The 14514-nt window shown below is 42.2% G+C and overlaps 1 protein-coding gene across 1 annotated transcript in view; it reads left to right on the top strand.

The window, feature by feature from the left end:
• LOC309564198 (ovostatin-like) overlaps window positions 1-10930 on the top strand; it is a gene marked incomplete at its 5' end in the record, with an annotated part of 135248 nt that extends 124318 nt beyond the window's left edge. Inside the window, 3 exons of the mRNA XM_082268828.1 lie at window positions 661-760; window positions 5899-5954; window positions 10710-10930. Of these exons, the coding sequence (XP_082124954.1) occupies window positions 661-760; window positions 5899-5954; window positions 10710-10721 (168 nt within the window). The 3' untranslated portion in view covers window positions 10722-10930. The remainder of the gene's footprint in view (window positions 1-660; window positions 761-5898; window positions 5955-10709) is intronic.
• Between the last annotated feature and the right edge of the window lie 3584 nt (window positions 10931-14514).

The following is a 14514-nucleotide window of genomic DNA, read 5'->3' as shown; positions in this document are numbered from 1 at the left end:
CACCTTGTCCCTGCAGAGAAAAGTGACAGCGTCTGCAAAGAGCATTCCCCGACCTGCATATTGTCCTTTAAGGCAATTCATTTCATTCTGTATCAGGAATGTTCAATTTTTTCCTAGATTAGCCAAGTTAAAGGGATTGTAAAGTATTCTTTTTTGTTTTCAAATAGCAAACGTTATGCTTACCTACTCTGTGCAGTTGGTTTTGCACAGAGCGGCCTGTATCCTCCTCGTCTCGGGTCCCTCACTGGCTCTCCTGGCCCCTCCCTCCTGTTGGGTTCCCCCAGAGCAAGCAGCTTGCTGTGGGGGCACCCGAGTCACAGCTCCCTGTGTCCATTCAGACATGGAGCCATGACCCGGCCCTCTCTCTCCTGATTGGATAAATTATATTGATTGACAACAGCAGGAGCAAAGCTGCTGTCTCAGCCAATGAGGAGGGGAGTTTCAGGCAGCTTAGACCCTCCTGCACCATTGCTGTATAAAGACGGGCTCAGGTAAGTATTGGGGGGGGGGGGGGGGTTAAGGGGGCTGCTGCACACAGACGTTTTTTTTATCTTGAATTAAGATAAAAAAACCTTCTGCCTTTACAATCCCTTTAAGTTATTGAGTCTGATAGATGTATCTTTTTTTTTCAAGCTATACATTAATATCTTTTTCTTTTAGGTCAGCGGCACAGCAACTGTGTTCACTTTGGCAACATATTTGCAGAACAGGGTCTCGACCTTCCAGTCAGCCTCCGTTGTAGTAGAAGAAATAGTAACAGGTAATGTCAGAGAATTCTAATATACAGGTATCAAAACTGCATGGAGCAATACATGCCTATAGATACAAGCAGACTCAGTAAATCCATATAGGCAATACAAACCCATGTCATGGCCTCTCTGAACTGACCTATAAAAACCAAGGCAAAGAAAATTGGCAAATAAGGCAAATAGTAAGACTTAAGCTTCGTACACACGCATCGATTATTGGCCGTGAATTTTCGGCCAACGTCCGATCGCCCGATTTTCGGCTTGTTAGTATGATGCTTCCGACAACCAACACCGACTTTTCGGCCGAAAAAAATCTGGTGTGCAGGCTATAAAATTTTTGTTGGCCGTCAACACAACGGCCGATTTTCCGTCAGTCAGTACAGATTTTGGCAGACAAAAATCTGATGAGCAAGACTGGGCATGCTCAGAGAAGGAAAAACACACGGAAAGTAAACCAACACATGACATCACTTCTGAAGTAGATTTTTGTTGGCCGAGAAAATTCGTGTGCAGTCTAGGCACATTCCAACCAACAAAACACAACTTGGACAAAAGTCGGACGATCGGTCGGCCGATAATCGTTACGTGTGTACGAGGCATTAGAGCCCATTCACACTGCTACGACTTGGACCGCGACTTGTCAGCCTGACAAGTCGCGGTCCGTCACGCTCCCATTGTGCGGTACAGGAGCCGTTCTAATAGGAGCGACACAAGTCGCTCCGACTTAGAAAAAGGGACCTGTACTACTTTGGTGGCGACCTCGGAGCGACTTGCATAGACATTCATTTTATGAAGTCCGTGCAAGTCGTGCCGAAGTCGCGCTGCACGTGACTTCACAGGTCGCCCCCGAAGTCGGAGCGACCTAGTGTGAACCGGCACTTACTGCTAATAGCAAGCCTTGTGTTATCTTTCATCTATCAAGTAATTCAAGGACTAATGTTTAAGCATCTGTTGTGGTTGAAACTTTGTTCCTTCACCATGGCGGGTGGGGTGTTGGGGAGTTGGGCAAACAATCCACCTAGACTCAACCAAATGTCCAAAAGTCTAAATCGCATCTTATGGCGTAGAGGGGACTCACCATGCAAGATGGGGAGGGGTATAAAAAAATGTTGGGTGGGGGAGGGGGGGGGAGAGGTAGGTAAAGAGGAGGGGTTCTGGGGAATAGGCAGCTATAGTTGTTCAGGTAGCTCAACTCTTGACAAACAAACTATTAAAAACTATAATAAAAGATACCTTCAGTTATATATATAGATGTTAGAAAAGTTAAATGTAATGTTATTTATCACTATTGTAAATACTTAAATATGACCTTGTATTACCCTTCTGTAATCCGATGTAAAAATTGGGAGAGGGAGGGGCAGATAGAAGCCAATCAGGTTTGCTGCAGTGCACATGTACTAATGGGGGTGATGCTGACAGGAGGAAAGAGAATTGGGATGAGCTCATTGGTCGGCTGCATCTTCACTGTCTCTTCACAGGCTGGGGGTGAGAGTATGGTTGAGCCGAACCTGCTGAAGTTCTGAACATTAGTCTGAATGCCATTAAAGACAACAGGGGCCAAATCTTTACAATTAGTTCTGGCCATTTTAAAGACTAATAGCAAAGGATTGTACTGCCCTGGGTGTTGCCCTGGGCGACATATATTATCGCAAAAAAAAACAAAAAAGTTTGATCTGGAGCAAAAATTCTAATAATGCTTAAGGTGAAACCTTAACCGATTCCCGACCGGCCGCCGCCTATTTACTGCGGCAATGTGGCTCTGCTGCACAAATCGATGTAGGTCTACGTCAGTCGCGAGCAGGCAGCTAGGGGGCGAGCGCTCCCCGCTGGTGGAATGCTCTCGCCCCCACGCGGGAGCGGGGAAGCTGATGCATGGGTCAGGCGGCTCCGATTGCCGCCTGACACCCGCGGTTGCTCCCCGCTGAGAGAGAAGGACGGTCGGCTGTTGTAAATACAGCCGACCGTTCTTCTCCCTGTAATGTTTATAGAGCCCCTGTGATCCTTCTATATGATCACAGGTCTCTATGATCATTTCAGAAGCCACACCCCCCACAGTTAGAATCACTCCCCTAGGCTCACATTTAACCCCTTGATCACCCACAATGTTAACCCCTTCCCTGCCAGTGTCATTATTACAGTAACAGTGCATATATTTGGCACTGATTACTATAGTAATGTCACTGGTCCCCCCAAAAGTGTCAAAAATGTCAGTTAGGGGTCCGATCTGTCCGCAGCAATGTCGCAGTCCCGCAAAAAATCGCAGATCGCCGACATTACTAAAATAAAAAAAATAAAAATGACATTAATCTTTCCCGTAGTTAGTAGACGCGATATCTTTTGCGCAAACCAATCAAATTACGCTTATTGCGATATTTTTTTTTACCAAAAATATGCAGCAGAAAACAAATTGGCCTAAAATGTGAAAAATATTGTTTTTTTTTTTTTTTTTTCAGAATTGACGCTCTTTTTTTGTTTATAGCGTAAAAAAAAATTGCACAGGTGATCAAATACCACCAAAAGAAAGCTCTTTTTGTGGGTAAAAAAAGGACATCAATTTTATTTAGGTACAGCGTCGCACGACCGCGCAATTGTGCATTAAAATAACGCAGTGCCGAATCGCAAAATATGGCCTGGTCATTAAGGGGGAAAATCTTCTGGTCAGAAGCGGTTAAAAATGCAAAATTCCTTTGAATAACATGCTTTGAAGATACCCTAAATCTGCTACAGAAAAATGGCATTTACAAAAGAAATACATTTAAATTGTCGGTAAATGACATTTCCCTGACCAGCATTTATTTGTAAAAAAAAAAAAACAACAGCATGTGGACCCCCACAAAATACAGCTCTGGTTTGTATTTTGAGGAGGTCCCAATGCCACTTAAAAAAAATAATAATAAATAATCTTCCAGAGAATTATATATATATAATACTGACTTTTTTGTTTCTAAAATCCATTTTAATACATCCTAATAAAAAAGGTGGGGACACCCCAGAGTTTATGACAGAACCCTTATCTTGATGAAGGTCTGGTATGGAACTCAAAGGGTATCCCATGCCAAAAAAAAAAGACACACCAAACTGTCATTCAAGCATGAAGCCTGGGCTAGAAAAGGAAGTGAGATGACCATGCACCCCTTCTGACCCCCCCCCCTACCCCCGAACTATTACAGACCACATATTCTAAACATGAGGAAGGTACCTTGCCAAGGGAGACAAGAACCTCTTCCCCACAAGCCCAGTCCAATGGTTGTTGGGTGTAAGGGTGGGGGCTTATTGGCATATGGAAGTCTCCTTTAAAAATAAAGGGGGCTCCCAGATACTGCCCCCCGCCCCCCACAAGAATGAGTACAGGTACAATGTATCCCAACTCATTTACAAAAAAAATGTAAACAGTAAAAAATGTAAAAACATTTTGACAAGTCCTTTTTAAAAAAAAAAAAAAAAATGTCCCACAAATCCATTGTAAATCACACCATCCAACAATGTCGATCCTTGTCAATCATGATGAGCAATATCCACTAACCCACCAAAAGAAAAACACGCCGATCCAGCAACACGTCACCACTTCTGACCATCAGTTGGTTTGAAAACAAAGGGGCAGGGATGGTGACCGTGACCACATTTGGTCAGTTATGCCAGTCAACCCGACCCCCACCTCCACCCCTACCCCTACCTTTTGTGTACATTCACCTGTCAACCAGGAATTAGCTCACAGTTGAATGTGTCAGGTGTGGATGCATCACTGGTTGCTAGGAAAACCATGGTCGCTGTCTACCAACCAGCCTGAGTGGGAAGCTCTCCCATTAAGAGCCGGTTCACACTGGGGCGACTTGTCAGGCGACCTGGTCGCCTGACAAGTCACTGTGGGTCGCCTGCCATAGATTATCACAGGACCTGTTCTAATAGGAGCGACACAAGTCACTCCGACTTACAAAAAGGGTCCTGTACTACTTTGGGGCGACTTGGAGCGACCTGCATTGACTTCAATGATATGAAGTCTGTGCATGCCGCTCCGAGGTCGCGGTGCGTGCTGTGCATCGCGACTTCACAGGTCGCCCCGAGAAGTCGGGTTGCTCCTATATGAACCGGCTCTTAGAAGCAGTAGCAATACTGTTGCAAAATGTATACTTTTCCGCTGTAGCCGGCAAACACCCAATCAAGTTCATCTCTTTGCCGAATGGGCAAAACTTAGCCCAAACTCTACTTTGGTCTGAATCAGAAGCTCACCCCTAGTGGGGTGGGAGGAAAGGCCAATGGTATAGAACAGCCTTTTTCAACCAGAGGAACCCTTGAAATAACTTTCCAGTCTCAGGGAACCCCTGCTAAAAATTACTATATCTACAACTCATTATACTGTACATTGGTGTGATGGTCAGTGGGAAGAATGCTCCTTACACTAAAGCCTCGTACACACGCGTCGAAATTCGGCCGGCAATTTTCGTCCGACGACCGATCTGCCGATTTTCGGCTTGTTAGTATGATGCTTCCAACAACCGACTCCGACTTTTCGGCTGAAAAAATTCTGGTGTGCAGGCTATAAAATTTTTGTCCTCCGTCAAAACACGGCCGATTTTCGTGCAGTCAGTACAGATTTCGACAGGGAAAAATCTTATGAGCAAGTCTGGGCATGCTCAGTGAAGAAAGAACACAAAGAAAGCAAACCAACACATGACATCACTTCTGAAGTAGAATTTTGTCGTGCGGGAAAATTCGTGTGCAGTCTAGGCACATTCCAACCAACAAAACACAACTTGGACAAAAGACGGACGACCGGTCGGCGGAAATTCGTTGCATGTGTACTAGGCTTTATGGTCATTGGGAAGAATTACCCCCTTATAAGTAGATAGCTAAAAAGATCAATGGTGTCGGTGGAAATGTATCTGAGAGGCAGAAATTGCTCATTGCTCAAGGAACATCTGGCAACCTCTGGAGGAGCCCTGGTTGAGAAACCCTGGCATAGAAAATTCAAGTCACCAGCTTTCGGTCTACGTAAATCTTAAGGCCAGATGGGCAGAGATATAAATTTAGGTAAAACAAATGTCTCACAAACTGCTATGTTGTCTTACAGTATGGCTGGCCATAGATTGTTGGTTATTTTCCAGAAACCTGCCACCATTTCTCAAACTTTCTTTATTATCTCTGATTCTAGGGGAGACTGGAGGTGCAAGATATAATTATCCATGTGGCAGCCAACCTGTGATAGAGGTTTGTATTTTATTTATTTATATAGCAATTAAAGACAAAATAGACAAATAGAGTTATTCTTTTTTTATTTTGAAGGGTGTGGGAGAGTCACTGTTGGGTTCTTGATTTTTCTAACTGATTGAGTTATTCATCAAAACAATCAGAGATAGAGGCACCTGCATTTATAAATAATAAAGAAGAAATTCCACGCTCAAAATACAAGAAAATTCTGATAAAGACAACTCAGATCAAGTAAAAAATATTGTAGGTTTGCGGCGCGCAGATATTAGTCCGTATATATGTGTATGGTGTGAAAAATCTGCGCTAATTCAAATCATAAATAAATGTGATACACTCTGTGACAATATCAATGTCCACCACTGTGGATAGTGCTCTATGTGAGTAAACCTAATGAAAAAATTTCGAAGTAAAATCAATCCTCAATGTAAAAACTGTAAAAGCGAGCCTATACACAAAAGATGTTCAGTGGATGACTCTGAAAAGACTGTGCATAAATAAAGTCCTCAAAAAAATAGTGTGTCAATCCCAAGGAAATATATATATATATATATATATATATATACATATATAATGCAATCACAAAATCAATGCAATTAATGAAAAAGGGTGATGATCAATATAATCGTTGATGACTGATATGTGATGAAAAAATTCCTAAAAATATTTCATAAAACAATTCATAAAAAAAGTTGTGCATAAAAATATGTGTCTGAAAAAATCCCACAGTGTCCAATATACAATCAAAGATGAATGAAATAAATCTTCAAACGATCAACCAATCGTAAGATATAACATCAATAATCTGGATATCGATCCAATCTCCAACAAACAGGCGTGTAGTGGCCGCTTACCTCCCACACACACTATCTGCACATGTGTGTAATCCAAACAAGCCGATTGCTTTCCTTTGAGATGGTTTTCCGACCTCTCTCCTCTCTTGCGGGCATGTAATCACTGATGTTCACAGTACATCGATCTCCCAATGCAGTAACAATCTTCAGCTGCACAATATGCTCACTCCAAACCGTTCCGCCTCATAGGATATAAAATGAGACGCTCATGGTGCAGTAACTTCAAAATCAGTTTAATTACAATAAAAGATACACTTACAATCAAATAGCAACAAACGAGCAAAAGCAATACACTGTAGAACCTCCGGCTACGGCCGTAAACACGGAGGTGACGTCACCCGGCTCTTCCCGACGCGCGTTGCGTCACTACCCACATGACTTTATCAAGGGATGGTGTAGAATTGCGCTATTCCAGCTTGGCTCAGTCAATTCAATGCAGATGGTAGAGTGTATGTAAATAAACAAAAGGAAATCTCATGGTGCAGACCCCAACTTTTAAATATTAGGAACAATGGTGGTGGGTTTGTTCCTAATATTTAAAAGTTTAAAAGTTGGGATATACTGCACCATTATTGACTGAGCCAAGCTGGAATAGCGCGATTCTACACCATCTCTACCTATTGACAGGTCCATTTTTATCTTTCATCTGGTAAGCAGACAGGACTGTCCCTACCATTCATACGGACTAATATCTGAGCGCCGCAAACCTACAATATTTTTTACCTGCATTTATAAGCCATTCTGTACTTCTCTTGTAAATTTTTAGCCTGGATCCACCTCTTCCTTCCTGTAATGCTATCTATTGGTCTTTTAACATAATGGGTGGCATCTTTGACCAATAAAGAGACTCATGGGGTAGAGAGGTGTGGGGCTTAGCTTGACTTTTTACATTTAAATTCAAATAGTTGCCTATACAGTGTATTAATAGATCTACAGATTGTTATTTATGGAGTTTTTATACATTTCTTCATCCTATGTTCAGTCTGAATATCCCAGGCATGAGCCAGAAAAAGTCTGAGTATAATTTTCTTTCTTTGTGCCTGTAATACAATGTTCCAGGATGATCTTAACCTCCCGATATTCATTATTAAGACACCTTCCTTAAAGAGACTGTGGAAGAAGTAAAGAAAAATGAGTTAAGTTCTGCTGTGCAGTAATGATACCAGACACAAATACAGAACAGTAAATTGAACTCCAAGTAAAGTTGTCGTTCATAGCAAGCAGCCAGATTTCATCTGACAAAGCCAGGAATCCAATCTGGTCCCTGGTCCTCCAGTCTTTGTTCCAATTCCTTCAGAATATGCCCTGAATGCCATTTAAAGCCCCCCCCCAAAAAAAAGAGTCCGACCCCTCCCCAAAGACACACATATATATATATACAGTATATATATATATATATATATATATATACACACACATATATATATATATATATATATATATATATATATATATATATATATATATATATATATATATACAGTATATATATATATATACACACACACACACTCATATATATATATACAGTATATATATATATAATTCTCATTTGTGTAGGTAGGCTCTGAAAGAACATTCCTTATTCCATGGACCCCCCAGCAGCCGGAGCTCTGGTCCTCCTTTCTCCCAGTATGGAATGTAGACGGGTCCTTGATATCATCACTTACAGTGCAGGACATACTGTATATCTGCTGCGGGTGCTGAATTGCATGCGTTGACGTTGGTGAGACGGAACCAGATGTAGTGCTGGCCTCCGGAGAGAAGCCACTGGATACATTTGTCCTTCTGCTCTGCCCAGTGATGACCTACCCTATACCTAGACCTGAGAAACATTGAAAAACATGAAACTGTTAAATTAGGTGTTGCTAACAGGTAAAGCCCTGAAAGGGTGAATGGATTTGGCATTAAGGCTGGGTTCACACCTTTGCATTTTTCAGTGCGTTTTCAGTGTTGCAGAAATGCACTACAGTCCATTTAACATGATTACCGATGGGTCACATTGACATCTGTGCTTTTCTTAACCAATTCATTTTTTGGAAAGGGTCATGGACTTTTTTGCCCGCAGCAGGTTACATTTTTAATTCCGTGGACTTCAATGGAAATGCTGCAGAAATGCATTAAAAAGGAATGCTTGTGCTTTTGATGCCTCTCAACTACTACATTTTTGCTGGTTTCTCCTGCATGCTGGATCCTTTGCACCTCCCAGAAATGTAAAAGGCGTCAAAAAAGGCATTAAACATGTCAAAAATGCTTGTCAAGGAATCATAAAATGCAGCGGAAAAAAAAAACCAACCGCAACCTGCATAAGTGTGAGCCTTGCCTAAATGGCAATTCAGTACAGACAGAGTGAGCACTGTACAGAAGGAAAAGATCCCTGTGGCTGCACATCCGTGTAGTCCCTTGAATCAGTGTGAAAGTGGCAACCTCAGTCTGGACTCCAGTCAAGTCATGCCCCAATGCGTTTCACTCTGACCCTCGGAGCTTAGTCATGGAGATCCCCATGAATAAGCTCCAAGGGGTGGAACAAAAATCTTTTAGAAGCAGGGGTGCCTACCCTGTTTCTTTAATGTTGGAGAATGTTCTAGAAGTTAGTGGGCGAAAGCTAGGAGTGGTTGCCTTGAATATTTAGGGGCCCTTGGCCAATACTCAATAAGTGGGCCTGGCAGGGGACCAAGAAGCCCTTAAAATTCAGTGAGCCATGCCAGTTGTGGAATCAGGTAGAAAATGGAGAAGCAGTGCTGAGGGAATCTGTCCATGGCCCTTAAGGGACCCCTGCTAAAGAGGGGTTTTACCTCAGGCTGGAGCTCAGGAGGCTGGCCTTGAAGGATCCTACCATAGGAGGCAGTTGGAGGGACCCTATCCGAGGGGGGCATCAGGAGCGAAGAGAGACAGAGTGAGTAGATCAGCACAGTGCAGGGACAGACAAGGGGAGAGACTGCCAGCTGTAGCAGGTCTCTATTGCAAACAGCAGTGTGCCAAGTCTTCATCCAACCTTGCTCTGGGGAATCTCCAGTATATGTCAGTCAGGATGACTGGGAAGAAAAAGCAGCCAGGTGGGTTGGTGACAGCAAGGTGCGCTAGCATTTCTGCAGCAATAGAGCTGGGATCAGTGTCTATGGGGAGGGAGAAGGTGGTGCAAATTGCAGGTTACTCCACATGTGCTACTCTACTAGGGGTCTGGGAGTTCCTAGCTTGTAATGGGCTAATGCAGAGCTAATGAGAGATGGTTAGTTCCCAAAGAAAACTTGAGAAAAGGACGGGGCCCTGAAACGCATCATTGCCTTAAAGACAGCTTGAGGCTGTGAGTGGTGGTGGGCAAATTCCCTCTGGCTGTCTGCCCCGTGGCTCCCCGTGTTTTTTGTCTGCTCTGCAGCTCTCTGTGCAGGCTGCACAGCTAAATTCAGGACAGCATGTACCGAGAGTGGACCTTCCTCTGACAGCGACCAGTGTTGCTCATGGTTGCTGACATGCATGATCGGTCCCCTGTCTCCCCCCGCCATTGGGACAGAGAGTGTAAGCAGGCCATCCATTCTCCTATGGGCTTATACACCATGACTCTGGCTCCACTGGATTCCCAGCAGGACAAAATTAAAGTTAATTCAGGGTAAAGGTCAACATTGGAGACTGCCTATTTATTGATAAAAGTTGAGCTTTTTATAAAATTGTGATGTGGAGGGAATTTATTTATGCAGACCCTAAAGAGCGGATTGTGTTGTCAGCTATCAGGTCCTACTCATAGCCATGTACTTTTGATTTTCCTATGTAAATGTTGGCTGTTATGCAGCACATATTGAAATGTTGCGGTGCGTGAAGATATTTCTGTTAAACCTTAATCTAGACTTTTGAAATGCTCAATCCAGATTTTTGAATTTGTGCTAAGACAAACATGTTGTTTCTACAGCAGGTCATTTAACTGTGGTGGCACAGAAAGAAGAAAAAAATTCAACATTCTAGTACCCAAGGAGCAGGCCAACTAGAAGAAGAATATTCGTAGATTTTAGATTCAACTGAAAACTGCAAGACTAAAAACTGCAACAAAGTCACCAAAGCAATGGGAGCAACACCAGACTATGTATAGTCTACGCTTGGAGCATTGATAACTAGAATAGGAAAATTTAATGTATGGTTGTCAAGGTTTTTAAGAAAAATAAATTCTTTCTATTGCAATATCCAACTCTTAAATGTTCATGATTCTTTCTTTTAATTTCTGATACCTGTGTTGGCTCTTAAAGTGTCCATTATGCAAAAGGAGAATAGTTAAAATTACAATGCAAAATCTGTAAAGCCCACCATCTACAACTGCCTATGACATGTTGGGCTCAGTATTTATGAGTTTAGAGCTACATCATAGAAGGAAGAAACATCTCAACAATTCCCTCTGTAATGGATATTTCTAGGATTTGTAACAGCTTGAAGGGAGCAAGATAGGTAATAAATATTATTTAGACCTATTTACTCTTCTGTCCTGGCTTACAATGTCACTCCACCCAAAAGAATAAAATTACTTTGGAGTACTTACTGGTTGGCTAAGTTCGACATATAAAACTGCTTTTTAGTTTGACTAGATAAGGAATTAGGACTAGAGTCCCACACCAAAGTATTGTAGTTGAAGAAACAAATTTAATTTAATAAAAGTTAAATAGCCAACATGTTTCGAGGGATTCAGATGCTCTTTCTTCATCAGGGCATATAAATAAATGTAAAGTGTTTCAATGGTTCTGATATTCTTTCTTCATCAGGGCTCATGAATAAATAAAGTCTTAGGTGGAGGACCTTGAGCTTTGGATTGACAATGTTTGGACAGGCAACCTTAGGCAAGCATGTAAACTGTAAATGGTTGAAGCTTTTTTAGCTTGACTAGAGTACTTTAGATATCCTGAGCTTTTACCACTACCAAAAGTCTAACTCACTGCAATACACCTCCCCATTCATCCAAAAAATGTAACAATGCCCTTTGAGAATTGGATTTTAGATGCTATGTTAGTCTTTAACAACATTAATACAAAAATAGTTTAAATATTAGGTCATAACAATAAACAATAAACCAGATTTGGAGAAGCCTAAATGGAATTAGGGTCTTTAAAAGGACCGTACCAAACAAACATTAGTTATCAGTTTTAAGTACCAACTTTTCAAACTTGGAAAAATATAACCTGATAACAAAGGGATAACATTTATGTGACGAGTCTACAGTTTCCATTGCACATTGACTAATAGATTGGTCTTCAAACACCTAAAAACCCCACCTGGTGTGCAAACACCGATGATAACCATTGTTCCCTCATTGGTCTCTAACAATTTCACAAAGCAGAAATATAAGAGTATAGTTGGATAGCAATGTTTGAGCAACATTGCAAAACTGTGTCTAATTGCTGAGCCAAGCTTTCCACTTCCTAACCTACTGTGTGAGATATGCAATCAATCTCCAGAATGCCACATATTACTCTACTTTTCATGAAACACTGGCTGTTTTATGGGTTTTATGATTAATTTTCAATGTTGTATATCATGCTCCATGGCTCCATGATGTAGACTTTGCTGTTTCTAACAGATCCATTGATTTTAAAATAAAATGTGTTTTCAGTTTTGCAGCATTATGGTGTGATGTTTTGTTTTTGCATATATTTATGGTCAAGTAGGTAAAGTTTTATGGCAGCTAGAAGAAATGTATGACCTAAACAAAAAATAACTGCAGCTTATTGAAACACTAGAGACCAGTGACATTACTGAGAATGTATCCTATTCATTCCCTAGAGACCAGTGACATCACAGAGAATTTAACCTATCCATTCCCTAGAGACTAGTGACTAGGGTTGAGCGAACACGGACTGTATTATTCGTGTTCGTACAGAATAATTGGATTTTTGTTACCCGAACACGGACCCGAAAACTTTACTGTATATTCGGGTAAAAATCCGTGTTCGGTCATTTTATTTCCGGGTTTTGTATGCATTGGCGCGCTTTTCATGGCGGGCTTTCAACAGCCAATCAACAAGCGTTTAACTGGTGTGCCTTAAGCCATCCCAGCCATGCCTACAAATGTATTAGTAGCTGTGATTGGATATCTGAAGCATGTGACCAAGTCTTTATAAGTTCGAGCCAGCGCCGCTGCGTTATTGTGCTGTGTAGTTCAGGGACAGAGCACACATCATACGTGCTGGCTGCTGATTAGGGACAGACAGGCAAAAATCATTTGTGTCCGGATAGAATTGAGGGACAGGTCGGAGTGTGTTAGGCAGGGCGAGTTGTAGGGCATTTTAGGGCGAGGCTGCTGATTTTTAGGGTCAGTGTTCTACAATCGATTTTGCTGTGTGGGGGGGGGGGGTTTGCAGTGACTGATCTTATCAATCCTTTTAAGGAGAGGCTGGAGATAGGCAGGTGTCAGTGGTCCACATCGATTTTGCTGTGTGTGGGGTGCAGTGAACACAATCTTTTTTGCCCACTGAGGAGGAGGGAGAAAAGTCTTTTTCTATCAGTCACTGTGTGCAGCGTTTTTCCTTCAGTGCTGTGCTGTGCTGACTGTGATAATACACTGCTGTGTTCACATGTGCTATGAGAGATTTCAAAAGTTATACACTTTTTTCTATTCCACTATTCAATATACATCCTTGGGTTAAAAAAATTACATTGTGGCATAGTCTGTACTAATCTAGTTAAAAATTACAAACTTAACCACTTAAGCCCCGGAAGATTTTAACCCCATTCCGACCAGGGGGTATTTTGCGATTCGGCACTGCGTGACTTTAACGGACAATTGCGCGGTCGTGCGACGCTGTACCTAAACGAATTTGGCGTCCTTTTTTTCCCACAAACAGAGCTTTCTTTTGGTGGTATTTGATCACCTGTGCGATTTTTTGATCACGCGCTATAAACAAAAAAAGAGCGTCAATTTTGCAAAAATAGCAATATTTTTCACATTTTTTTATATGAAATTCCCCCCAAAAAAAATGTAAAAATCAAAATTTTTTAACATTTTCGGCCAATTTGTTTTATGCTACCTATGTTTGGTAAAAAAAATTGCAAAAAGCGTATTTTGATTGGTTTGCGCGTTTATTAACAAAGGGAAAGATTTTTGTCATTTTTGTTGTTTTTTTTTTTAACGCGTAATGGCGGCGATCTGCGATTTTTTTTGCGGTACTGCGACATTGCGGCGGACAGATCGGACCCTTGACTGACATTTTTGACACTTTTGGGGTTACCAGTGACATTTTTACAGTAATCAGTGCTATATATATATGCACTATTACTGTAAAAATGCACTGGTAGTGAAGGGGTTAACTTTATTTGGGAGGGAGGGGCTGTGTGTGTCCCTAGGGGCGTGCTTTCTACTGTGATTGGCTGTGGCTTGAGCTGTAAGGACACTGATCAACGGATCTACATAGTAGATCCATGTGATCAGTGTCTTTACAGCGAGGAGAATGACAGGCAGCTTGTTTACACAAGCTGCCTGACATTCTCCCTCTCCCCCGCCGATCGCCGAGTGGCCGGCGGACATCGGGTCCGCTGGTCACACGCGCGGGGGGGTCCGTGACCACGCGGGAGCGGGAGCGCGCCTCCGGGGGCGCGCGCTCGCTCCCTAGACCCTCACAAGCAAGCAACGTAGCCCTACGTTAGTTTGCCTGTGAGGGGCTGACCGCCGACGTAGATAGTCGTGCGGCGGTCGGCAAGTGGTTAAAAGGGGAATTTTTTTTTTCCCTCCATAGCCT

The sequence above is a fragment of the Pelophylax lessonae genome (genome assembly GCF_965119305.1).
Source record: "Pelophylax lessonae genome assembly, chromosome: 9".
NCBI lineage: Eukaryota > Metazoa > Chordata > Amphibia > Anura > Ranidae > Pelophylax > Pelophylax lessonae.
The sequence above is the reverse complement of the archived record's forward strand: the minus strand, read 5'-3'. Positions and strand labels throughout refer to the sequence as shown.